At 39.7% G+C, this 24,357-nt stretch overlaps 3 protein-coding genes across 4 annotated transcripts; 1 reads left to right on the top strand and 2 right to left on the bottom strand.

The window, feature by feature from the left end:
• The first annotated feature begins 2,198 nt into the window (after positions 1–2,198).
• On the top strand, positions 2,199–9,461 carry LOC308398081 (AP-1 complex subunit sigma-2-like). Its single transcript, XM_080884482.1, has 5 exons — positions 2,199–2,368; positions 2,822–3,000; positions 6,317–6,425; positions 6,569–6,706; positions 7,414–9,461. Exons 2-5 carry the CDS (start codon positions 2,822–2,824, stop codon positions 7,459–7,461), a joined length of 474 nt encoding a protein of 157 aa, XP_080740608.1. The 5' UTR covers positions 2,199–2,368; the 3' UTR covers positions 7,462–9,461.
• Positions 9,129–17,187, bottom strand: zrsr2 (zinc finger (CCCH type), RNA-binding motif and serine/arginine rich 2). The gene is made up of 11 exons (XM_080884477.1): positions 15,942–17,187; positions 15,390–15,469; positions 15,208–15,295; positions 14,991–15,099; positions 14,037–14,123; positions 13,605–13,643; positions 12,006–12,136; positions 11,041–11,254; positions 10,872–10,927; positions 10,671–10,780; positions 9,129–10,586 (listed from the first exon to the last, which is right to left on the bottom strand). The coding sequence occupies exons 1-11, from the start codon at positions 15,983–15,985 to the stop codon at positions 9,808–9,810; spliced, it is 1,737 nt and encodes a 578-aa protein (XP_080740603.1). The 5' UTR covers positions 15,986–17,187; the 3' UTR covers positions 9,129–9,807.
• Positions 17,188–17,418: 231 nt separating this feature from the next.
• On the bottom strand, positions 17,419–23,224 carry LOC308398080 (transmembrane 6 superfamily member 1-like). 2 transcript variants are annotated; one of them, XM_080884480.1, is made up of 10 exons: positions 22,807–23,224; positions 22,594–22,697; positions 22,275–22,376; positions 22,093–22,192; positions 21,828–21,910; positions 21,481–21,599; positions 20,724–20,828; positions 20,534–20,626; positions 20,318–20,437; positions 17,419–18,304 (listed from the first exon to the last, which is right to left on the bottom strand). In XM_080884480.1, exons 1-10 carry the CDS (start codon positions 22,896–22,898, stop codon positions 18,113–18,115), a joined length of 1,110 nt encoding a protein of 369 aa, XP_080740606.1. In that variant the 5' UTR covers positions 22,899–23,224; the 3' UTR covers positions 17,419–18,112. The 2 variants fall into 2 exon arrangements, with proteins under 2 accessions (XP_080740606.1, XP_080740607.1); XM_080884481.1 differs by lacking the exons at positions 22,594–22,697; positions 22,807–23,224 and having other exon boundaries at positions 22,279–22,362.
• Between the last annotated feature and the right edge of the window lie 1,133 nt (positions 23,225–24,357).

The following is a 24,357-nucleotide window of genomic DNA, read 5'->3' as shown; positions in this document are numbered from 1 at the left end:
TTCACTTTATTTAGAAATGGGGAAAACTGACCGAGTATCCTGCTAGTTTATATGGCTCGTATCACAAACAATAGATTTATTACATGTACTGTTGGGTTTTGGGGGGTTTATATTTTATATACAAAATGTAAATAGTTTAAGTATCTAGCTATTAAATGCATTCAGCTAGAGTTTCCCTTTATTTCCCTCGATTTTCAAGCAGCATTAAATGAAAACACTCGTTGAGTACCACAGAACTGTACTTTTGCACATTGCTTAAAATGTAATTCATGCATTGTTCTTTGTCCTTAAAGTCATCATCACTGTAAAGAATATACAGTTGGTGTATTGGGTAAATGTTGACAGTATAGACGACTTTTTACGTATAATCTGAGAAAGATATACCAGCAGAAAAAAACACAAACAGACATAAACTTCCCTTGTTGTTTATTATTTATGTATACCAGGACTATATTACAGTGCTGTAGTGCAGATTCAGTATTTTAGTCCAGTACTCAAGTAAATGTATCTCCAGTATATCTTGATTTCAAAATCAGGGAAAGTAAAGAACAGTTAAAAGTACCATTTAATTGAAATATACATAGTTAAATGCATAAAAATATGTGGTCAAAAGATGTCATGGTAATTTGAGGCTTTTTATGATTTCTTCAAATCATAAAAAGTTGTTTTTCCAGGAATGATTGCATAGCGTATGTCTCTAATGGCTGTTAAAAAAGAAAAAGAAAAAGAAAAAACAAGAATTGGGTGTACAAGTTCATAATGATTTTGGATTTTCTGGGGGGACTGGAGTCTATCCCATCTGCCACAAGGCAAGGTGGAGTACACCCTGGACAGCTCACCCATCTGATACACAGAGACAGAAAACCATTCACACACATATAACACCTGTAGGCAATTTAGAATAACTTATCAACTTAAGCCACTAATTTGCAAACCAGCATATCACGCAAACACCAGGATAACATGCAAACTCCACATAGAAAGACCGAGACAGATGATGGATTTGAACCCCTTTCGAACATGTTTTACAGAAAACTGCTCCAACTGTCAAGCATGGTGGTGGTAGCATCATACTCTAAAGCTATTTTGGAATAATGAAGAAGGACTACTTCCAACTTTGTCAACTTCACCTCAATTGGAGATAAATTTATCTGAATTTCAGGACTGGGACCACATCTCCATACACCTCCCTTCTGGATCTCTGTCTAAATATGACCCCCAGACACTACAAGCTGCATTTTGTGTGCCTGACCCTCCCTTCCATTTTCAATTTATATACTTGTCATTAGTACATGGAGATCTGCGTGGCTCAGGAGCCACCACCAGTTCCCTCTGAGGCAAAACAGTTCCCCAAACTGCAGCCTCAATTCATGCTCAAGCCATCTGCCATTATCTATTAGAAATGCTGTCAAAACTAAAATGAGGACGTAGTCACAGATAATGAAATCAACAGCTAGACACAACTGGGTATTCCAACAGGACAATTACCCAAACACACATAAAAACTGGTTTTGAAATTAATAATGCAAGCTAACATTATCCTTTTAGAGCGGTCTTCCCAAAGCTGTGACTTCAACCCTTTTGAAAATTTGTGGACTATGCTTAAAAGCTGGATCCGTGACAGGAAACCAACCAATTTAAATTAACTCCACTATTTCAGCCGAGAAGAGTGTTCAAATATCGAGCCAAAATAATGCCGCATTGTTGAAGCTTGTTAATGGCAACCAAACGCATCTGGTCAAGCTGCAACTGGCAAATGGATAACCAGATATTAGTGGGGGTGTAAGTATGTATGTGAACATGTATGTATACTTTCCACCTTGTGTGGAATTGAGAAATTCAAAATAAATTAAAACTTGTGCACCAGTTCTAGTTTTTTAAAGTAATAAAAGATGCACGCCGTACAATCATTAAACCCTGGAAAAAGAAAATTTCAAAGAAATCATCAAAAATGTAAAAATTACACCGAATCGCAACTATGTTTAGAGTTGGGTCATATATATCGTGAAAACAGTTACTTGGATTAATATACGCTCTTTACTGAACAAGAAGTAAATTTGACTGAGTGGTAACTTTACACACACAGGCAGCCATTGCTGTTTCCTTGTAATAACGTAACGAATAACGGAATCTTTAATCCAATCAAATTTCAGAGCTGTGGCTTTTTAAACCAATCACAGCGCAGCCGTCTCAATCGCTGCTTACCATCGACCACTACCCACTAGCTAGTTTAGCAACAAGCTGGGTGAGGGGCTAAACCGCAGATACACAGAAGCAGCTTCTTCACTCGTTTTTTTTTTGTGTATTTCGCTGGGACATAGTGAAGTTAGCAGTCATCCGAGTGATTATCTTCACGTTTTGGTCGAAGGTAAAGACTGGTGTTTACTTCTTGTGCATGCTTTAGCTAGATAACCCTTCGCAGGATGGGGCGCAAATGACACGAGACGCGTTGTTGAGGTTATTATGTGGCCGTCAATTAAGATTAGCTGATATTAGCTAATGCAACTTTGTATTAAAACCTCTTCAACGTAAAATATTTCAAGTTGGACACATTCTTAACGGGCGGCTAGGCGGTCGTGTTATCATTGTCAAGAATGTGTGTATTTCCTGTTTGGACGTCTCTCCTTATTGTTGTGACTAAGTCAACTGGGTTATTCAAAGTTTCATACCATGCCAACGTGTTATTCAGTAGTTGCCACAGGCTTGCTGATTGCACCCCCTCTAGCTATTTTAATTTCTCCTCATCTTTCTCTCTCATCGTCAAATAACTCCTTCAGTCGGTGTTTATCTCACTCTTGTATAACTGGACTTCCTCCCGCAGATGCAGTTCATGCTGCTGTTCAGCCGGCAGGGAAAGCTGCGGCTGCAGAAGTGGTATGTTCCTCTGTCAGACAAGGAGAGAAAGAAGATCTCCAGGGATCTGGTCCAGACTATACTGGCCAGGAAGCCCAAAATGTGCAGCTTCTTGGAGTGGCGAGACCTGAAGATTGTGTACAAAAGGTAGGTGTATAATGCAAGTTGTGATACAGCTGCACGCTCTCCCTTTCTATCATAAGTGGCATTTGCACTCAGCTTTTGGTGCAGTAGGTAAGAGTAGATCAGATCCTCAAATGCAACAGCACAATATTGCCCTTAAAGATTAAGTAATGCTTATTAGCACCAACATTTGTTTTCTACAAAGTAACTTGTATTGGTTCACTTGAGTTGAGAAATGGTCAAAAAAATTTATTTATTGGGATTTTGTTTTTTAGTGTGCCAGTCGTCGGTTCTCCTCAGGAGGGAGGAGAGTAGTGAGAGGAATTAAAGCAAGATGCGTGCTCCTCTAAATCCCAACTGGTGGGAGCAAACTCCCACTCCCTTCCAGTGCTTCTTCCCTTAGGTTGTGGATTCCAACACACTACACCTAAAGGAGAGAGAGTAATTCCCAACTAGGGCTGGGCCATATTATACCGTTCACGGTAATACCGGTATAATGTTAGGCAACGATAGGAAAATGAAATATCGCGATAGAATGGGAGTAAAACGCGCATGCGCAGTGCCTTTGTTTTCATACGCACATGGCCGATTGTTGAGTGAAACAGATGAACCAGAATTGGTTTGTAAAAATGGTGCAACTTCCGTGATGTGGAACTGGTTTGGTGTTTGTCCATCAGATACACAACAAAGCACATTTTTTTGCAGAACATGCAAGCAGCCGTTGTTATTGTCATATTTGTCGGACTAAGATGCTCTTAAATCTGGGAGTAATCTGGGTCCTAAACTCCGTATACTTCAGGTCAAACAACACTGCAGCATCACTTAGAGTTAAAAAACTGTCTAAATTCTTTCATCTTTAATAAAAACGATCAGCATTGCTGCTTTACCAGGTGTAACTATAAAGTTTAACTTCCAGGCATCCATGAAAACAAAAGTTATTACATTTAATGGAGTTAGAAGTTAGCAGGAAGCTAGCGGAAGTTAGCTCGCTAGTTTCGCTAGTTACCTAAGCATGATATAGCATGTTCTGACAGAGAGATTTCTGAAAAAAATCAAACGTACAGCTCTGCTATCACTTCCAACATAAATGAAGACAGGAAACTAAACAGCAGCGACGTTTGCAGGGTTACTGAATTTGGGCTAGCTGGTATATAATGATGTGCTACGTGATCGCTAGCGAGACAGCTATGTTAGCATAACATAAACAGTGAAGCTGGAGGACGAACACTAACACTTTTCCACTTATAAAAGTTAACGTGAAGGTTCTTCATGGTTAGAGACAAATGCAATCGCATGGCAGGATGCTGTAAACGGACCAAACTTCAGTCAGGAGAACAACTGAGATAATCCATCCACAATACGAGGTTAGTCATTACTATACTGCAACAACATAGGAATAGAGCAGCTGCCAGAGAATTCAACATTAATGAATCAATGGTACAGAAGTGGAGGAAGCAAGAAGAATGAGTTTAATAAAGTTTGATTTATCTGACTGCTTTGTTTCGCTTAATGTGCCATATAATCCCGTGCACCTTATGGTCCGAAAAATACGTACTGCACACTGCAGTTTAATGTTGCAAAGCACCTCTTTTTAACTTCAGTGGATATTATACATGGTTATGCTCAGGATATGTCAGCCCATTTCTACTGGAAATGCCTTTTGGTTAAACTTTCAGCAAGGAATTTGCATTTGCACTGTTACATTTTTATAAAGCTTTAATGTACATAAAAACCAGCTTCTTGTTTAAGTGAAAATAAATGGAAGGTTGTCTTTTTGCGCTAGTAATGTTGTGGAGTTGTATTTTGTCTCGCATCAATTATATCGTCGGTTATATCGTTATCGCAAATTTTCAAATATATATCGTGATAAATATTTTTGGCCATATCGCCCTGCTCTATTCCCAACATTAATTACCTGTGTTAATTAGACTCCCTCTCGCTTCTCCCCTGCTGCCTCAAGCAGCACCAGACTACCTGTTGCCATATTTTGAAGCAGTAATCCGTGCACTACAAGTTGTGACTTAAATAAACAGGGGAAAAAAAGTAAATTTGGTGTGAATATTTGTGACTTAAATAAACTGAAGTAGAAATTCATTAGGGAAGTCAGGATTGAGTGCTTTGCCAAGAGATGTCCATATTGGCACATGTGGGATGGGGACAGTTCTTCCAGGGTGAAACAGTGGTGCCTGATATGTGGACTCAGTGCGTTCCTGCTCGCTGTATCATAGCTGATCAAGTGTACTGTTCATGTCAGGCCAAAATGGCTCTCGTCTGACGGCTCCTGAATGGTTGTCCCTCCTTGTTAGCAATATAATAAGGGCTGGTACTTGTGAAGTGCCAGTTTCCAGGTGCACATACTAGTTTTTTTTCATTGTTTCAGTTTGCGTCTCAGCAGCAGATGGAGTTGGCTTGTGGAAAGGTGTTTTAACTTGTATAAAACACTGTTCACATGACAACAGACATTTATAAGGAAGAGAACTGCGTAGTTTCAGTTCCCGAATTCATGATGACTGTGGTGTGGTTGAAACCTTCAAAAGCCATTAGGAAGAGGATCGTTGACTTCAGGCATTTATGTTTAACTTGTAAATGGCCCAGATAAGCTTCACTCCGACTGTTGTGTAATTTCTTTAGATCAGGGTATGATCTTATCAGTAGGATGTGTTAACGTTTGGTTCGTTGCATCACTGGTAAATCTGTGGTGGTTTGTTGGGGTGGTTAATGGGAGCTGGTGATTCAGTGATTATTTTGTCAGGCACTGAGATTTCTGGCATCTAGAGCTCACCTTCTGGTGTGTCGTGGAAGCCAAAAACACCTTCTTTTCAAATAATAACTGCCAAAAATCAGAGTAGATGGGGAGATTGCCTGATTTGTCATGAACATATGACTCATAAGTAATGTAAATGTCCACTTTATCAAGGCAAAACAAACAAACAGTTCAGCCACATGATAGTGCAGTATTATACACACACATGCAGTTCAATACACAGGCCTAAATGTGTTGTATTCATAACATGTGATTGTCTGATCAAATATTTGCATGACGGAGCATTTGAACAGGTGTATCAAAAGAAAAGATTGTGAGTGTATTATCTCAGCATTAACTTCCTGCCCATTTTTAAATGCCCTGCAGACACTTGCTGGGTTGTGATATCGCTGCATGCTCTTTCTATCACATTCTGGACCAGACATTAGACATTTTAGCTTGGTGTCTATGCTTCTTTCTTTTTTTTGTGACTGACTTTTATTACCAAATATACACTTAACAGTCTTAATGCATTCCTTAATACTGCTGATGTCACAAATATTGATGCTTTGCATATCTTCTTTCTTCGTGTACTAGATACGCAAGCCTGTATTTCTGCTGTGCCGTCGAGGATCAGGATAATGAGCTGATCACACTCGAGATCATCCACAGATACGTGGAGCTGCTGGACAAATATTTTGGCAGCGTAAGTCGTGTCAACATCACGCACATAACATGCTGATCGATGGTATCAGAAGGGGAAATCTGTTAAAATGTTACTGCAAGGATTTTTAGTAGGGACAGTGTCTCCTCTGATCTGCTGCTATTTGTTGTTTTGTGGACTCTCAGGTGTGCGAGCTGGATATCATCTTCAACTTTGAGAAGGCTTACTTCATCCTGGATGAGTTCCTGCTGGGCGGAGAGGCCCAGGAAACATCCAAGAAGAATGTGCTGAAGGCCATCGAGCAGGCTGACCTGTTGCAGGAGGTACGCTCAGTTCTTCTTCAGCAGATAAATAAATCCATTTGACCTGTAACTATGAACAGGGGGTTGCAATGACGAAGTGTTGATAAACCTATCATGTTTGTTTGGTTTTTGTGGGGGATTTTTTGTTTTCTTCAAAAATCTAAAGGTGTTATCTTTACTGCCAAGTAAGACAAGGAAAGCTAGCAGTTCTTCACATTTGATAAGCTGAAACAAAAACAGACATAAATCCTTTCAAAATGAAACATTGCCAAAATTCAGTAACTTTCTGTTGGTTGCTGGAGCACTGACTTTGTGAAAATATAATTAATTTTACTCAACAATTCAAGTGTTGATCCAAACAGAAGGCTGGCTTTCTCCACCTTACACTCACCTGCACCTGCTATCATGTTTATTCTTAGGCTGCAGGACTTGATTAATACCTCTTTCTATCTCTTGTGCCAGTGCACTAAAGAACGTTCTGCCTAGGTGGCTGTTTCTAGTGGACAGATTCAGTGCTCTTTGATTTATTTAAAGCAAAGCATGCAGCACTATTGTTATAACAGGACTGGCTGTGCATGCCTGTAACTCACTGTAAAGCCCCTCTGTTCCCATCTTAGATTCAGCAGCTAGTAATTATGACTCATGCACTATTAATTATGTTTTGTAAGAGGTACTTAAAGAACCTGACATAACAGCTTTAAAGAGCACTTGTCTGTCTTCTTCTGCAGGAGGCTGAGGCACCACGGAGCGTTTTAGAAGAGATTGGGCTGACATAGATCAACGTGTTTCTGCCTTGTTTGATTCTCACCTCCGTGTGTCGACTAAGTCCTCTCCTGTTTACTGTGTCAGTGTTGTGTGTGTGTGAGTGTGGTCACCATCTATGTACTGTACTATCCTGTATTGTCCTTTCAGTGTAGTGCCAACTGTGGTTCTGATGTGTTCCCTATGTGCAAGCTCCCTCACTGTATTCAGCAGCACTTGGCGTACTTCACTCCCTTAACTTAAAACTCCACAGAGAACAATGTAGCACTGACATGAACTCCAGCACCATTAGATAATCCATCATCACCCACTGCAGAGCTGTACATGTTTGGCCTCAAGTGCTTGTTAAGGTGTTGTGGCTGCAGCTGGTGCTTCTCATGTTTTACCATCACATAGCAAAGAATCATGAAAATACAGCACTGCAAAAAATCTTGAACTACCCCTCGATTCTTTATGCTTTGCTAGGAAAATTGAATATGGGTGCAGTGGTTTATTGAAACATGTAAAAACATATGTGGAAATACAGCCTGAAAAATTCTGTTTGGTCTAATCATCTTGAGTCTGCAGCCTGAACTCTCTTAAATCAGCTGTGCAAGAAACTAGTGTTCAGGAATAGTTCTGAAAGGACATTTAAAGCTCTTCTTCAGATGGTGCTGTAGATCGTTTTGTCCAGTTTCCTCAGTTTTAAGGCTCCACTGCACACTACGCCAAGATAACAGCTCTTTGGGAATTGACTTGTTGCTGCAAAAGTGCAGTTTTCTGTACTTCAGACTGTTATTTCTGACATTTTTGAGATTCAACTGAAGAAATGGCGAAAAATGGTGTTTGGGTTTTTTTACGGGGTTACAGGCTCCTAGTGCTTAAAGATAAAATTTGAAATTGGTCCTTTGCATAGTTTTTTTTTTTTTTTTTTTTTTTAACACGTGTAGAGATGATGCTGGTTCATCCCATGATACCTTTTTATGCCTCATTGTCTCACAGCCAGTGTTAAGTGGCATAACAAGTTAAAAAAAACAAAACATATTCATCTGAAAATGTTCAGGTACAAGGGTTGGACTGAATGAGTGAACAAATAACCAGTTCCTATGTTGCATGCTCATATGTAATGGTAATGCATCAAAGCCACCAGCTGGGGCCAGTGCTGTTAAGGGAAACACAGACACTGTTACAATCACTTATTCATGGCTAAACTGAACCCAGTAACTAAAATTACACATTTAATAATCATTGTGTCTGTGTTAACACTTAATACAGGTTTATTTTCTGTGATTCTTCTCTTCAAATGAATCATTTCATATTCACATTTCCAGACTAATTGTTTGCTATATGTGGGTGGTTTCTGTGTAACTAGTGTCACGTTTGCTATACTGTATTTCTGTAGTGTTTTTGACCATCGACTTATTGTCCTTACAAAAAAAACAAACAAAAAAAAAACACTGAGGTTTGTAAAAGCCTCTGAAAGTATATCTTAGGTCCAGTTCCTCCCTTAGTGCTGAATTAGGTTAGGATAGTGACCCAAATAAAACCACTATTTTGTGTATTATATAGCTCTGGCTTACTCTTAACGACTAACATATGACCAAAGAACACTGTGTTTTACCTTCTCAGTGGTGTCTATAGGAGGCTAAAACAGCAGAAAAAAGGGATTTATAACTGCAGGTTGATGTCACTGGATGTGGGAATTATTTGGCTACAATAAACCAGTATTATGGAATTACTCCAGTCTACCCAGACATGTTGATCATGACTTTCTTCATGGAGTGGGAACATAAAAACATGAACTGCAGATATCAGGTATATCATTGTAATGTGCAAGGAAACAACTTCTAAATAGTTACTCATCTCAAACTGTATGGAAGTCTTTTTTTCTTATCAAGATCAAAACTGTTGTCGTTGAACACTCGTATTATCAAACTTTGATTTGTGCAAAAGAAATCAGTTTTTGTATTAAACACTGACAACACATTTTTCTTATATTTGAAAGATATTAAAAATAAATGTATTCAAAAAGCAAGGGTTTTTTTGTTTTTATATTTTTACGTAACATGTAGTGCCACAATGAGCATCTTGAAAATATTCACATATGTACACAAAAGGTGTTGACAAGTGCCAATGTTGACTACATTAAAATCATTGCATTTTAAACTGGATTAATGCATCAGAATACAGTGATCTCAGGACTCACAAACTGCAATGCATCCCTTTTTATTCATTTAAAATCCAGATCGGTAAGGCGGAGATGTATCTCAGTGTGCACAAATTTCTAGAAGTTATTTTTAGGAAAATCTGATTTGTAGATTTTAAAATGTGCGCTACAAAAAGAGCATATTTTCAGTGAGGTCACCTCACATTTCCTCGGACTATTCACTTTCACTGTTTTTCTGCGTTCGCTCCATCTCATTTCTCTCTCCACCGGGACTTGATGTTGAAAGGTTTTCCACCGTCTCCTCCCCTGACTCCTCTTTTTCTGACTCTCCAGATGAAGCTGTCTCTTCAGGCAAATGGCTTTTCTTCTTGCTCTTCTTCTTGCTCTTCTTCTTGCTCTTTTTGGAGTGTTTGTGGCGACGATGTGTGCTGCTGTCATCATTAGACTTTTTCTTACTTTTATCAGGTGACTTGGGGCTTCTTTCTTTACTTCTCGACTTTTCTCTCGTTCCCATGTGAGCGACGTCATTCGTGCCTCTACCGTTTCTCTCTTGATCTCTACCCCTATGCTCCTTCTCTCTGTCCCTACTTCTGTTTCTCCGCCTGTCTTGCTCGTCGTCTCTACTTCTGCTCCTTGACCTGCCTCTACTCCTGCTCCTTCGCCTGTCTTTCCACCAGTCACTGTGTCTGGATCTGGACGACCGTGTGTCCTCTCTGTTGTGGTATGACGGCCTCCTCTCTCTGCTCCTGCTCCTTCGCCTGTCTTCGTCTCGTCTCCTTTCAGATCTCTCCGATCTCACCGGGCTCCTGCTGTAATGACGCTGCCTCCATGATCGGCTCGAATGCCACCCGTCTCTGTGACTGCCCCTTACACTGCGGTCAGGGGACATGTGCAGGTCCCTGTCAGCCTCCCAGAATTCATTCCCAGGGTTTCGAAATACATGCAGAAAGTTGCAGTGCTTCCCTTTAGGGCACTTGTGTCTGTCAAACAATCCTAAGAAGATAAACAAACAAGCTAAACACTGTGGGAATGTCTTCAAGTGAAACTGCATGCCGTCAGCATTAAAAAGTAGCTCACCACATATGGCATTCTTCCACCGTGTAACAGGTGATATCTCACAGTGAAGCTGCCGGCCTGCATACCACCTCCCATTGAATTTGATGAAGGCATCTTTGCATTGCTCCTCTCTGGAGAGACAACAAGTCAAAGAATGATGTGTTTTCTCTGAAGTGTTACTTCAATTGCAAAGAGACGGGAAGTGGCTGAGTGACTTCTTACGTGTCAAACTGAACATAAACGTTTCCTCTCAGGTGTGGTTCATAGTTACAGCTGACCTATTAGAGGAGAGGAATAGGTGAAATCTATAAATGTTTTTAAGGGGAATAAGTGAGTCTGTTTTACAACACAGACAGGATGACGGGAGGAAAGCTTCTTGATGTCATCTCACCTTAAACTGCAACACTTTGCCGACGCTCTTGAACTCTGGCAGAACATCGTGGTAGAACTCGAGGAAGGACTCCTGCATCTCCTCCTCGCTGTGCTCCAAACAAGCATCGATGTCATAGTCATCACGGCGCGACTCTTCCATACCGAACGTTCTAAACATTCCGCGGATCATCAGCGTTGGACTGGTTTCAGGATACGTATGTTTTCGAGAACATCTGGATTCATAGAGAGAAGACATTCAAATACGTGGGGAAAGGCCACTTTAGTGTCATCGTGTAATTTAACCTAACATAACATTCTTCTTGACAGACTAGCTCCTATTGAAATCACTGGACGCACTCCGTTCATTCAACTGAAAAATTCAAATTCCATCAATTTCCAGTTATTACTGGAGTCTCCCAGGTATCTGTCCTGAGCCGCCTTTTTTTTTTCTCATCTCCTTCCTCTTGGTCAAATCTTCCATAAATCGGTTTCCATTGTTATCCCAATGACACCCAGCTCTACCCACATGCCAAACTACCAGCACCTCCCACTCACTGCCCTCTGTGTTTGCCTCCAGGAAATTAAATCCTGGTTCTACTGCAACCTTCTCAAACTACAGTGATAAAACAGAGGTTCTTCTCACTGTCCAAACGTAACAGCTATTCATTCCCTGTTGACAACTCCTTAGTTTCTCCCTCGCCTCAGATTAAGAGTCTGGGGGTCATCCATGCCAGGACGCTTTCTTTTCAAGGGCATATCAGTGGCATGTCAAAACGCACCTCTTTAAACTAGTTTATTCACTCTGATTGCAACTTTGCTCTTAATTTTATAGGATTTTTTGTCTATTCCTATTGTTCTTAACTCTTCTGGGTGAGGTAACCTTGAGTGTTTTGAAAGACACCTAAAAAGAAATGTATTATTATTATTATTATGGTTATAATTATTATTATCAACAACTCAGAAGAAACCAAAACCCATCAGTACCTGTCTCCAAATCGACACGCTCCAGTCTTGAGGAAGAACGGACAGTTGGCTACGTCACGCTCCGTTCCAAAGTTCTCAGAGTTCACTGTCACAGGAGCCTCAGGGTTCATCCACGGGCCACCATTATCCAGCTGTAAGACAGGCCATGAGCAATATTTAAACTGTCTTAGTTTTCAGTCTTTTATTAGATTTAGAGATGTTTGCAATGACACCAAAGTGCCGTCACACTAGTTAGAGTAAACTGAATTGAAAGAATTTAAATACGTCTCTAGGTATAAACAAGTGAAATAAAAAACTTCAGAGCTTCTAAATACCACTTTGAGTAAAATTTAAGGCCAACCTTGTGACAGAAAAGCCCATGAAAAGTCATCAAAATGAACAGTAGGCTCAAATGAAAGTATCTGGCTGAGTTTAAAAACATTGGACAACAAGGCCTAAAGCTTTTATTTGTACACAGCCAATACAAACACTAACATTTAACAATATTAAAATAATATTTTGTCATTAAACCAGGTCTGTTCCAAATCTCTATATTTGGTTAAACAGAAAAAGAAAAAATTATCACACTCCCTGATGATTTGATAGAAAAGCAATTTTTTTTAAAATAAAGAAATATATTTTCCATTTCCTGAGAAGTAACTACAAGTCTTACTGCTAGGGCTGTGCGATATGACCAAAATGTCATATCCCCATATAAGACATCTATCGTCCGATAACGATATAAATCACAAAAATTTTACATTTTCTGTAAATTCTGTGAATCTCGGGCAGCTCGACTTGCGTGAAGTGTTTCCAGCTGGGCGTTGTGTACCTGGAGTCGAGTGTTTTAGTGCTGTTTAGTTAGTTTAGTAATGAAACTATACATTTTTAGACATAAGTTGTAACAGCCGCCGTTTTCTTTGTAAATATTTATTACACAGTGTGCTGCGGGGAAAAGCCTGTTCTAAAGTTTGAGTCTAAGGTTTATTTTTTAGCACCTGACGGCTCTTTTTTGCTTCTCATCTGCAAATACTCTGCATACTCTTTCACCTGATTCTGTTTATTTTGAAAAGTCTCAACAGGATCTTGAGCTTTATTGTGAAAGGTTTATGTGGAAAATAAACAAGCAGACAGGTCGCTTGTCCGTCTGTAGTGTGGTTATATTAAATATAAGAGAAAGAGAGAACTTTAAGAAGTTATAGCCACTACAGTGACCATCAAAACGATGAAAAGATATTGCCGTAAACAGTTTATTTTGCGACACCACGAAACAAACGACAGCGTAAAATGAAACGATAGACGTTTTTATATCGTCATCCGATATGTATCGTTATATCGAACAGCCCTACTTCCTGCTAATCTGCACATATACAAAATACAATATACTGGAAATGAGTTACTATCATTCTGCGTCTCATTTATTTTCAAAGTTTATTTCTGAAGTCATGATGGCTTGGGAGAATTTCCACTGTTAGTGGCATTTAACTGAACTTTATTTAACTGATTCAAGTTAAGTCCCATTAAAAGACAAATACCAGTAGTATATATGTACTATATGATACTTTGGGGGGTTTGTGGCTAAGACAGACAGTTTTTACTCGTGTTTGTGTGTGTGAATACCTGATTTTCAGCTTCATCCAACATTTTCTGAACAGCCTCCTACAAATGGTGTAAAGACACGGCTGGTGAAAATGTGTAGAAGTCAATATAACTGCAGCATATCTGTTTTCTGTGGGTTAAGACCACGTTCACAGAGACTGAGAGGCACAAAAAAAGTTGTTAATGGGAGGTATCCTTTCAACACTAGTGGAGCGATTTCACAGCTTTCACACAATATAAAAGATACATCCTTGTTGTGAGAGCTGAGGGTTTTCTCTTTGAGTGTATCTCAGTTAAGGAGTAAAATGGTTCAGTCAAGGAAAAGTTGCACAAACACGTTACAAAAGAAACAATCAGTGGGTGAGACATTAAGCCGGTTCATTAGCTCTCAAGATTATGGAGAAGAGGATATATATGTCTTTTTTGTTTCTATCCTCCTGGAGCCCATATCACCTCTCTGTCTCGCTTCTCCTGCTGCTTCTGCTCTTTTTCTTCTTGTTCTCGCCTCTGTTGCGCTTCCCATTCCTCCTTTATCATCCGCTACAGACACAAAAAGACATAAAGACAGTTATTTGGAATTCTTATTGCAAATCATTTCCACTGATTCCACTGTGCTGTCATTTCCATTTATTTTGGTGCCATGAATTGCTTTTTTCCATTTCACCACAAATGCAGCTCTTTTAAATCAAGCTAGTATGGCCATCATGCCTGGACTGTCTTTATCCAGTCAGCTGTACTGGGCATTTATCCCATACAAAAGCGAAATGAAATATAATGTGTTTTTAAATGTAAATAATTAAAAATGCTCAGTAAAATTCTGATCTGAACTGCAGTTTGTAAAAGCCATTACTCAAACAGAACAATGGATTTGCTGGGATCTCCAGTCAATATTTACAGCAGCAGGATGCTGTGCGCTGGACTGAGCTAGACTAAATTGGTCATGTTCACCAGAATAATGACTGAATGAAACAAGCAAGATCAGGCACACGTGCAGAGCTTTGATCATAACAAAGGGGAGAAGTGCCTCCAACATGCTCAAACATTTGACCACACAGTTAATTTGCACTACTGTAATGTCTTTGGTACGCTGCTTAGCGACGGTGGCGACTCTCGAGGGGAAACTTACGGCACAAGCAACATAAAACTTCTCCAGATCATGTTGATTGTAATATGTTAGCGCCATACTGTATGAATAATCTCCATCTCGTATTAACATTTAGTTGACGAGGTCTGCCAGAGTGAGACTGACTCAGAGGCTCTCTCATATACCTTTAGCTACATCTGTACTACATTTTATTCTCTAACTCAATGAGAATTGATTAGAGAATCGATAAGGAATTAAATCCATAATTGATATTGATAACGGAATAAGTAACGCTAAATTCCTGTCAATTCCCATCCCTATACCTCCTCCTCCTCTTTTCTTTTCCTTGCTGTTTCCTCCTTCTCCAAACGCAGTCTGAACTCCTCTTGGGCAATCCGCTCTCTTTCCAGCCACTCTTCATGAAGATGCTGTCTAAAGGTAAATAAATACAAAATCAAACACATCCAGCATGTGCAGCAAAATGGTCTATGCTGCTATCAATGAATGAGCAGCTTCAGAGCAGCGTCAGTATGGCCCTACCTTTCTTCCTCTGCAACATCGTCATCCTCACCGTCTTCATTTACTTCGTCTTCTTCTCCAGGAGTAGGGCTTGCTCCATTTTTTAAATCTGTAACAGAGAAATGGTGGTGAAGAATTTGCTTAACAACCGCAACTAGACAAATGAGAACAACACAACCTGGACTCATACATCTATCACATACCTCGTTCTCTAGCATGGGCGAGAGCCTGGCGTTTCCGTTTCCTCCTCTCTTTCCTCAGAGCAGCCCTGCGTTGCTTCTGACTGAAGTGAAAGAGATTGAAAACAATAATCACAACAGAGGAGCAGATGATGGGAGACTAAGCCGGGGCTTGCACAGCTCTTACAAGAGAGTGCACCTTAAACAATAAAAGCCAGTGTTCACAGCAGACCCTGTGCCCTGTCACACATAATGATCACTGAACTCTTCCCATCACTGGTGCTTCTGAAGAAGACAGACTTCATGTGCCATTTGCTTCAGTTAGCCATATTACACCACCTTCTGCCTTTCCCAATACTAAAAAAATCTCACTATCTGCAAAGAAAAGGCTCAGGCATTCAAATCGGTTTCTTTAGTACCACCAGACTCATAAAAATGTATCTAACCTAAGGCTAAATTTGTACGATTACGGCGTTTATTTAACAACACTTTAAATGCATGCAGAAGCCACTGTTGTCTACGTGTCTCAAAATCATTACATAAATACGTTCAAAAGACCTACAAAGAAACACAGACCTTAATACAGGAGCTGAAATCACTGGAGGAGTGGACGCTGCCATTGCAGCTAATGGGAGCTAGCTGGTTAGCTTCTTTGGCTAACCCTAGCTGCCCAGTGTAATTCTGCCCGCGTTGTTTGTTCTCGCCAGCATGTAATTAGAAACATTAGAGAAAATCTTCTCTGCTTATACGAAATATTTCCCAGGTGGAATAATTTGTCAAGCTAGAGGCACAACTAAAAAAATGTTTATTGTAAATGTTAGCTACATGCGGAGTTGTTTTGCCTTCTTTATCTTCTTCTTTGTGGAATTCCGGCAGGCAGGACGGAACACAGGCGTATTGCTGCCCTCCTCAGGTACTTCCTAAATGTACATCAAGGATTAAATCCTTACGAGTAGTCCATTTGGGTGCAGAACTTTAGATTAAAAAAAACCTTTAAAACTTCCTAATGATACAAGTCGATTACTGGTTTTAGGAGAAAAGTCTTAATGTTTATAATATTTGTCTCAATAAAATAGCTGGAGCAGTCCATCAAAACATGCTTAACAGTTTCCATTTCTTCACATGTGCAATTTCCACAATCTGACCTCCTCCACCCACTGCAGCACCCATACCATAGCTATAAATTCTGCCTTGTGCACAGAAAACCCCTCGGTCAGTTATCTAAGCTTAACTGTGCTACACATCTATTACCAACTGAGTCTTCATCTCTCCTCTACCACCTTAGAAAAAGCTAAATTAGCTTTTGCTCTTTTGTTTTCCTAAATCCTTAAATGAGGTTTTGGTCTAAGACTAAACCATGGTGCTATGGCTATCCTGTGGAACTGGGGGCTAACCCCACTTTCTCCACTCACAACTTCTCCACCTTCTTACTTAATACTGAAAACAAAACTCCCCTCTGGTTTAAACTAAATACTTTGATTTTTAAAAGGGAATAAAAGGTCTGCTCTCTATTCAGTATAATCTATTTTTTTAAGTCTGTGTACAAAAAAAGTCTGTCTACAACTTTATTAACTATCATCAGAGATCATTTTATAGAGCATCTTGATTAACAAATAACAAAATACAGGCCAAATATAATAACACAGCATGTAGCACACAAGAGGATTATAAAAGATGCAAAGGATGAAATAAAGAGGCGGTGCAATGGCAGTACAAGGGCAGGTTTAGATTTCTATTATTTTTTCCATAACTATTATTTCATTTCAGTGCTATGCTTTTCTTCATCACAATTAATCCCATTAAGATGAAAGCAGGATTGTATGAGAGCGCCTAAAAGTGGGATGGTGGTGGTGTCAGATATAACGGATGTAACTGTTTAATGCAGGGAGACAGTGCTTGTGAATTAGAACTAGATGTTAAAAACAACAACAACAAACAAACCCCATTTTAGTTAACAAAATAAAAATAAAAACTAGACCAAAAAAATGAAATTAAATGATTTTGTGAACTTGGAAAAGAAAAAAATTAATAGAAAATATCCTTAAGTTTAGTATTTGTTAGTTTGTTACAGATTTCATTGCATTAGCTGTAAGGATTTTCCTAAATTTTGCCCCTGGCATACAATAATAATTAAAATGTAATTGAGGAAACTCAGACTAACAAGGAAACTACTAAAAACCAAACTTAAACTAATCATTTTCAGACAATTAAAACTAAACTGAATCAAGGGAACCCACTCTGCAAACTGACTGAAACCACACTGAATAAAAAAACAAAAAGTTAAAAGAAATTTTAAAAAATTGCTATTAGCTAATAAATACTGTGAAAGGCACAGTCACATTAATTTATTTGCCAAGTAGGCACTGTGCAGAAATCTCAGCGACAAACGACAGTTTTGTTTTTATACCAAACAATGACTATTGTGAGTCATATCAATCTGTTACACAACTCTAACGCACCATTGCCTGCAGTGTAACATTGTGTGTGCCTTATGTGGATGCTGCTGCTTTACACACAGAGATTTTCAATAAAAAGCGGCAGATCAAAAACAGTAGATGGCACAATTTCCATTTTTGTCCATTTCTAGCACCTCCACATAACCCCATGAAGTTTACAGGTGGCAGTTTCCTCTCTAAAATAGCAACCGCTAATAACTGCAAACACAGCAGGAATTTGCGAGTTCTTCGGGCCTTTATTTTAGGCATCTTTGGCATCTGTGGCACTCTCTCTGTCCCCCTGACAGTCTGTCATTCATTTTTCTTCTCTGGCGCTGTCCTGAGGAAGAAGGCGGGCTGTGTGCAGCAGCGGTAGCACAGAGCCTGAGGCACCAGCATGTACAGCACATTGACCAGCAAGAAGACAGGCTGGCTGTCCACAGGTACTCTGTATGAAAACGGTGTCCGTGTGTGAAGAGATGCACCGATGTGGGAGAACTGGGCCTGTGAAACGCAGCAGAGAGGGATAATAAGCATGTGCTTCACAGCTGGTATGTTCACCAAGATTCTTATATAACCACTATATGGACAAAGATCACCTACATATTACATCTGCAGGAGCTTGTTTGACATCCCACTGTGAATTCATAGGCATTACTATGGAGTTGGTCCCTGTTTACAGCTATAGCTTCCACTCTTCTGGCTTTCTACAAGATTTTGAACGGTGCCTGTAGAAATATTTGCCCTTTCACCCAGAAGGGCATTTGCAAGGCCTGACACTGATGTTGGACAAGAGGGGTCGGCTCACAACCTCCATTCTGGTTGATCCCAAAGGTGGTAAATGGGGTTAAGGTCAGGGCTGTGTCAAGTCAAGTTCTTCCACTCATTTGACCAAACCTTCATGGGCCTTGCTTTATGGCATGGTGCACAGAGATGCTGGGAAAGAAAAAGGCCCTTCCCTAAACTGTTAATAGTCAAAAATGTCTTTGTAACCTGAAACTTTAAGAGTCCCCTCCACTGGAACTAAAGTGTACAGGCCAGAAAAACAAGCCCCAAAGCAATATCTATCTAGAAGGGAAGAAATTTCAGACACTGACTTGCTGCACTCAAATTCAGTGAGCTGTTTAGAAGGACCCATTCTTACACAAATGTTTATAAAGGGTGGCTGCACAGCTCAATACTGAACGAAACACCTGAATTCAGTCACTAAAAGGTGCTGCCCAATACGTTTGTCCATACCGTGTATCTTGGTCTTAAATATCTCTTACATTTTTAACAATATTTTGAGCTCATGATGTAAAAAAAAATGAATATTCAAAAGAATTCAAAAAGAATTATGAATTTTAGAAAACAAGATAGAATTAGATGTCAGCACCAGGGTTAATATAGTTAACTAAAACCAAACTAAAAACCAAAAGTAGAAAAATGTTAGTTAACAGAAATAAAAACCAAATATTAAAATAACTGCAATTGTTTTGTGAAGTTGGAAAACTAACAAAAATAAAATAAGAATATAGCAGAAATATCCTAACTGAAACTAAACTGAATTTAAAAAAAAAATCAAAACAGAAAATAATAGAAAATAAAAAACTATAATAACTAAGATTTTTAGTTGTTGTTTTGTCCCACAGAATCTCAGTGGTCTGGGATAGTGAGACATTTGGGCACATTATTGTCTTATTATCATGTATTAGTAAATTAAACATCAGTTCAAAGTCATAAATCTTATAGGAAATCTTGTGATGCTAAAGCCCACATTTTCTTGCTGGAAGCAATGATCTATCTACAATAACAGAGCAAGAAGGGCTTACACAGGAAACCCATTTGAAGCATACAAAAACAAAGTAACAGCTGTTTTGGAGTGAATTATTCCTTTACTGGACTGACGATGCCTGCATTCTGGCACCACCACTGATCTTCATATGATTTTCAATCTAATACACTTCTGTCATTTACCTTTTCGTAGAAAGCTGCTGACACATGACATGTTTCATAGCAACCAAGGCTGCCAAAGGATCAACCTTCCTATTTATATCCTGGCTGAACAGCTGACATTTAAGTGAATACCACCAATACCACCATTCCTCTTGGTCTGAAGTCAGCTTCTGCCCTTATCCTGCCGATGAGTGACGCGCCAGCCTGCAGCTCAAACACAATGGCTGCACAACTCTTCCCTTTCCATCTTTAGATGTAAATAGAGCCACTGGAGTCTGTCAGCTCTGAAGAGTACACTAAACAAAGACCAACTTGCAATCACTACAGAGGAGAAAGTTTACCGAACTGGCCAGAAGCCGGCTCTCAGTCTCTGTGTAACATTACATAATCTACCTGGATCTATGATGTCATGTGGGAAAACAAAAGACTGTAAACGACTCTTTCACATGACTTTCATTTTTAAAACCTGGCAACCCTTTCATCACTTACACATTTGGTTTCCAGATATTCGGAACAAGTTAGAGACGTTAGGTGTTTCTAACTTGTGAGGGGCCCCTCATTGTATACGGAGATCAACAGTACCTGTGCCAATGCTCCTGAGTGTACAAGAGTCAGGTCTGGCATCCAGTCACATCCTGGGACCAACAGCCCATACAGAGTAATGATGTAGTAGGGCCCAGAATACAGCATGCTCACCAGCATCTGTCAAACAGAGACACAGTTTACTTTTTTAGATATGTGGCTTAACATTACAGCATTAGAGTGACGTTTTTGGAGTGTTTACTGTCACCGTGTTACCTGTACTTTAGGGTAGGCTGAAGGGTCTTTGAGGTATGGTTCATACTGTTGTGTGTAGTCTTGGCACCATTTGCTGGAACAGTCAAGAACAACCTCGAACACATAACATAACAGTTTGATATGTGAGAGACACCCAACGCTAAGAAAGTAATCTAGAGCTGGGCAAGCCGATTACCATGAGGTTTCTTACCAGGCCTCTGAACACACAGAAAGCCAGCGCTGGAATGAGGTAGATGATGAATACCAAGTCCACAGGTCTGCGGAGCAAGCCTGCCCTGTGAGCCTCCTCGATGTCCTGAGAACACAACAGCAACACTAACATTTGCAGATGCAAAGTATGGATGTGTTTCCAGCAGATAAGACACTTTAACCCTTACCTTGTGGATATAAGGTAGATCGCAGTTATTTCACAGAGGCGGGGTACACCCTGGACAGGTCGCCAGTCTGTCGCAGGGCTAACACACAGAGACAGACACCATTCGCGCTCACATTCACTCCCACAGTCACACCTATGGGCAATTTGGATTAACAAATTAACCTATCCCCACAAACTGCATGCCTTTGGACTGTGGGAGGAAGCCGGAGTACCCGGAGGGAGAACATGCAAACTCCACACAGAAAGACCCCAGCCTGATGCTGATGCTGTGCGGCAGCAGTGCTAACCACCTTGCCACTGTGCTGCCCTTCAGAAAGAAATGTCACCAATAAATGGGCATCTGTTTAAACTTCAGTTATGTTTAAATATATCTACTATCAAAGACATATTTGCCTAACTTATAATGACTCTGAGAAATGTGCCCATACATTTTTTTTGCACTGTTTCTGTGGTGGTAATTACTCGTCAGAATAATCTCACAGACACCTGAGACGGACTCACTGATGGATTGGACTAAGGGCAATAAAAGTAGGTGTTTTCTCTGTGAGAGCGGCGGCAGTCAGGTTCTTACTGATAGCTCAACGTCTCGTGCAGAAGGCTGACAAAAGATGCGGAAGCAAGCCCACACTGACACTGAGATGTACAACAAATGGAGGATGAAGAGAGGGCCAACGTGAGTCCCATACTTTCCTGGGGAAAAATGAGGGGAAAAACTAGATCAGAAATGATCTAGTTTAAATCCCTGTAAGCAAACGGGATATAAAAGTCTCTCTCTCTCTGTGTGTGTGTGTGTGTGTGTGTGTGTGTGTGTGTGTGTGTGTTGTTGGGGGGCGGGGGGGGGGGGGGGGGGGGGGGGGGGAATGTGGGTTACCCTACACAGGCTATCTAAAAGCATCCCATTATTTTTAGTGTACTTACCGACAGCATTCCCAAGAATGTAGACCATTGCACGCATGAGAAAAGATCCCACCCAGTAGAGTCCAATAGCTCTGTAATTGCCCCTGCCCAAACCATGTAACAAGGCCAGATGATCATATTGTAGTTTCAAAGAATTAGGTATATAGATACATTATCAAGCTTATCTTATCAAACAGTATAATATGGATGGGATTAAGTGGCAAATATTTTCCTTACTTAGTGATGCAGCTGTGGTGAATAACCTTGGAAACAAGACAGCTCTTACCCCCAAGTTATTGCAGCAATCATAAGCAGATACATGAGATAGTGCACGCAGCCATCCCAGTACGATATCATGTGCCCATGTGCTGTGTTGACATGTGGATCTGCCTGAAACACGATGTAGATTTATCAGTAAAACTGTGAGGAAGTGGGGGCATTCATAATCTGGACACAATAGAGCAACACTTGCCTCTTTGAGGTAAAATGTCACAAATCCATCAATGATGTTGTCTTGCTCCAGTCCAATGATCAGATTCACCACACTGAGGAATGCATGCACTGCATACACTTCACAGATGTATATTTGATATATTAATTTCTAATTAAAGACAGGACAACTTGCAAACATTACGTGCTGCTTTAAAAATCACTGCTTTCTAAATACTGCAACAGGTTTTTATAGGTACAATATGCAGAAAGTCCTAACTCGAGCTTTGATCTGTAATGAACACTTCCCTCGGTCGCTGTTGGTCAAAGCAAGAAACGTGCATTTGAGAAATCCTACCATAAAAAAGTGGATCTACTGGAGCCTTCTTTTTAAGCATAAAACGAGCTGAAATGGCCAGAATAAGAACTGTTGTGCACCAAGCGAAGAAGAAAGCTTCAGCACTGCATGGGGAAAAAAAGCAGATAAATGATTCTCAGAGTAGCTACTCCTCGCTGCTGATGGTGGAAGTCGGAATTCCAACAGTTAATATGTGAACCAGTTTCCACGTACCTGTTGCTGTAAATGAGAGAATTGAATAAATAGCAGATGGGGATAGACATCAGGGAGAGCAGGAACACTCCCGTTCCCGCAGACGCGCTCATTGCGCACCGAGCGATTTGTCTGAGCGAGAACTTAAAATCTTAAATTAAACAAATCAGCCCCAGAAAATGTTCATGCTTAGCTTGCGAGTCACATTTCACAGGATGGGAGGAAAGTCAGAGTGTTGCCGGAAAAAAAAAAAGAAACTTTGAGCTCGGCTCCCGCATGCATGCTCAATCTTGTCTGGTCTGTCTGCCTGCTCTCCTCTCTCTCTTTCTCTGTTTACCTACACATGCACTACACTCAAACGAGCTTCAGCTTTCAGATGGTGGGGGCGGGCCCTCACCTGGAAAGAAACGTAAAAAAAACCCCGACTTTCTGCAGAACTTAATGTAGTAAATTAACAATTCTCGTGCCTTTCTCTTCTTCTTCTTTTTGAAACTTTTTTTGCTTTTTTTTTAATCTCTGATTTGATGGAAGTGGCGATTTTTTTCATTCATTCATATTATTCTATACATCCAAATACTAAGCTGGAGGGAATAGTAAAATAATACATATAGAGGCTGTGCAAATGAATTTATATGATAGTCCATGAAAAATACAAAAAATTACAAAATAACAAAATAGGACAGGGACGCCACAACTTTATATTCGTCCTAAATGAAAAATTAAGATGTTTTTTCTCGGGCAGCTTCACTGTGCTTAACAAAAATATATATTATACCATCTGTGAAAAAACCGGTTTTGTTTGTTTGTGTGTTTGTTTTTAACGAAGAGACACTGACACCCCGCGGTCAACTGGAAAACGTCAAGCAAGGATGAGGAGGTTTATAATAGGAAAATAAAGAAAAGTGGATAAAACAAAAAAAAAAAAGCACAACATACTAAAACATACATTTGGTGTGTAAATTACTTTTGTTCTGAGACTAAATTTAAACCCAGTTGTTGAAAACAAGTATCCAAAGATATTATTCTTGAGAAAACCTAAATTGCATTTTTCACTTTGGCTAGTTTCTTGAAAACCAAATACATGTCAAATATACGATTTAAAATAAGTTATAAATCCATCATTTTGTTTTGTAGCGTCTCTTGTGATTTTTAAACCAATTTATTAAACATTGACATATTTTAAAGAAGAATCTAACAGTCCTGTTACTGAAACCTATTCGACCTGACAAAAGAATAGACAAGCAGTGAGACCATGAGACAACATGACAAAGATGAAGTGGCACTTTCATCCATGTGTTGATAGCTACCACTGGTCGACAAAACGTCAGTCTTCTTTGACATATTTAGCATTTTCTAATCTTTTCTGACTGGGTTAAGTGTTTCACTAGCCAAAAGAAGACAATTACATTTCAGCGTTTTATTTCTTTATTAGTACACCTGCATTTATTAATTCACAGTCTATTGCAATTCACAGCTGCATCTTTTTTCTAAGAAAACACTAATCGTAGCACCGATTTGTAACACTGTTACCATGCATATAGAACAAGTATTACAAACATGTGTTAAACGCAT

This window comes from Rhamphochromis sp. 'chilingali', assembly GCF_963969265.1.
Source record: "Rhamphochromis sp. 'chilingali' genome assembly, chromosome: 6".
Taxonomy (NCBI): Eukaryota; Metazoa; Chordata; class Actinopteri; order Cichliformes; family Cichlidae; genus Rhamphochromis; species Rhamphochromis sp. 'chilingali'.
The sequence above is the reverse complement of the archived record's forward strand: the minus strand, read 5'-3'. Positions and strand labels throughout refer to the sequence as shown.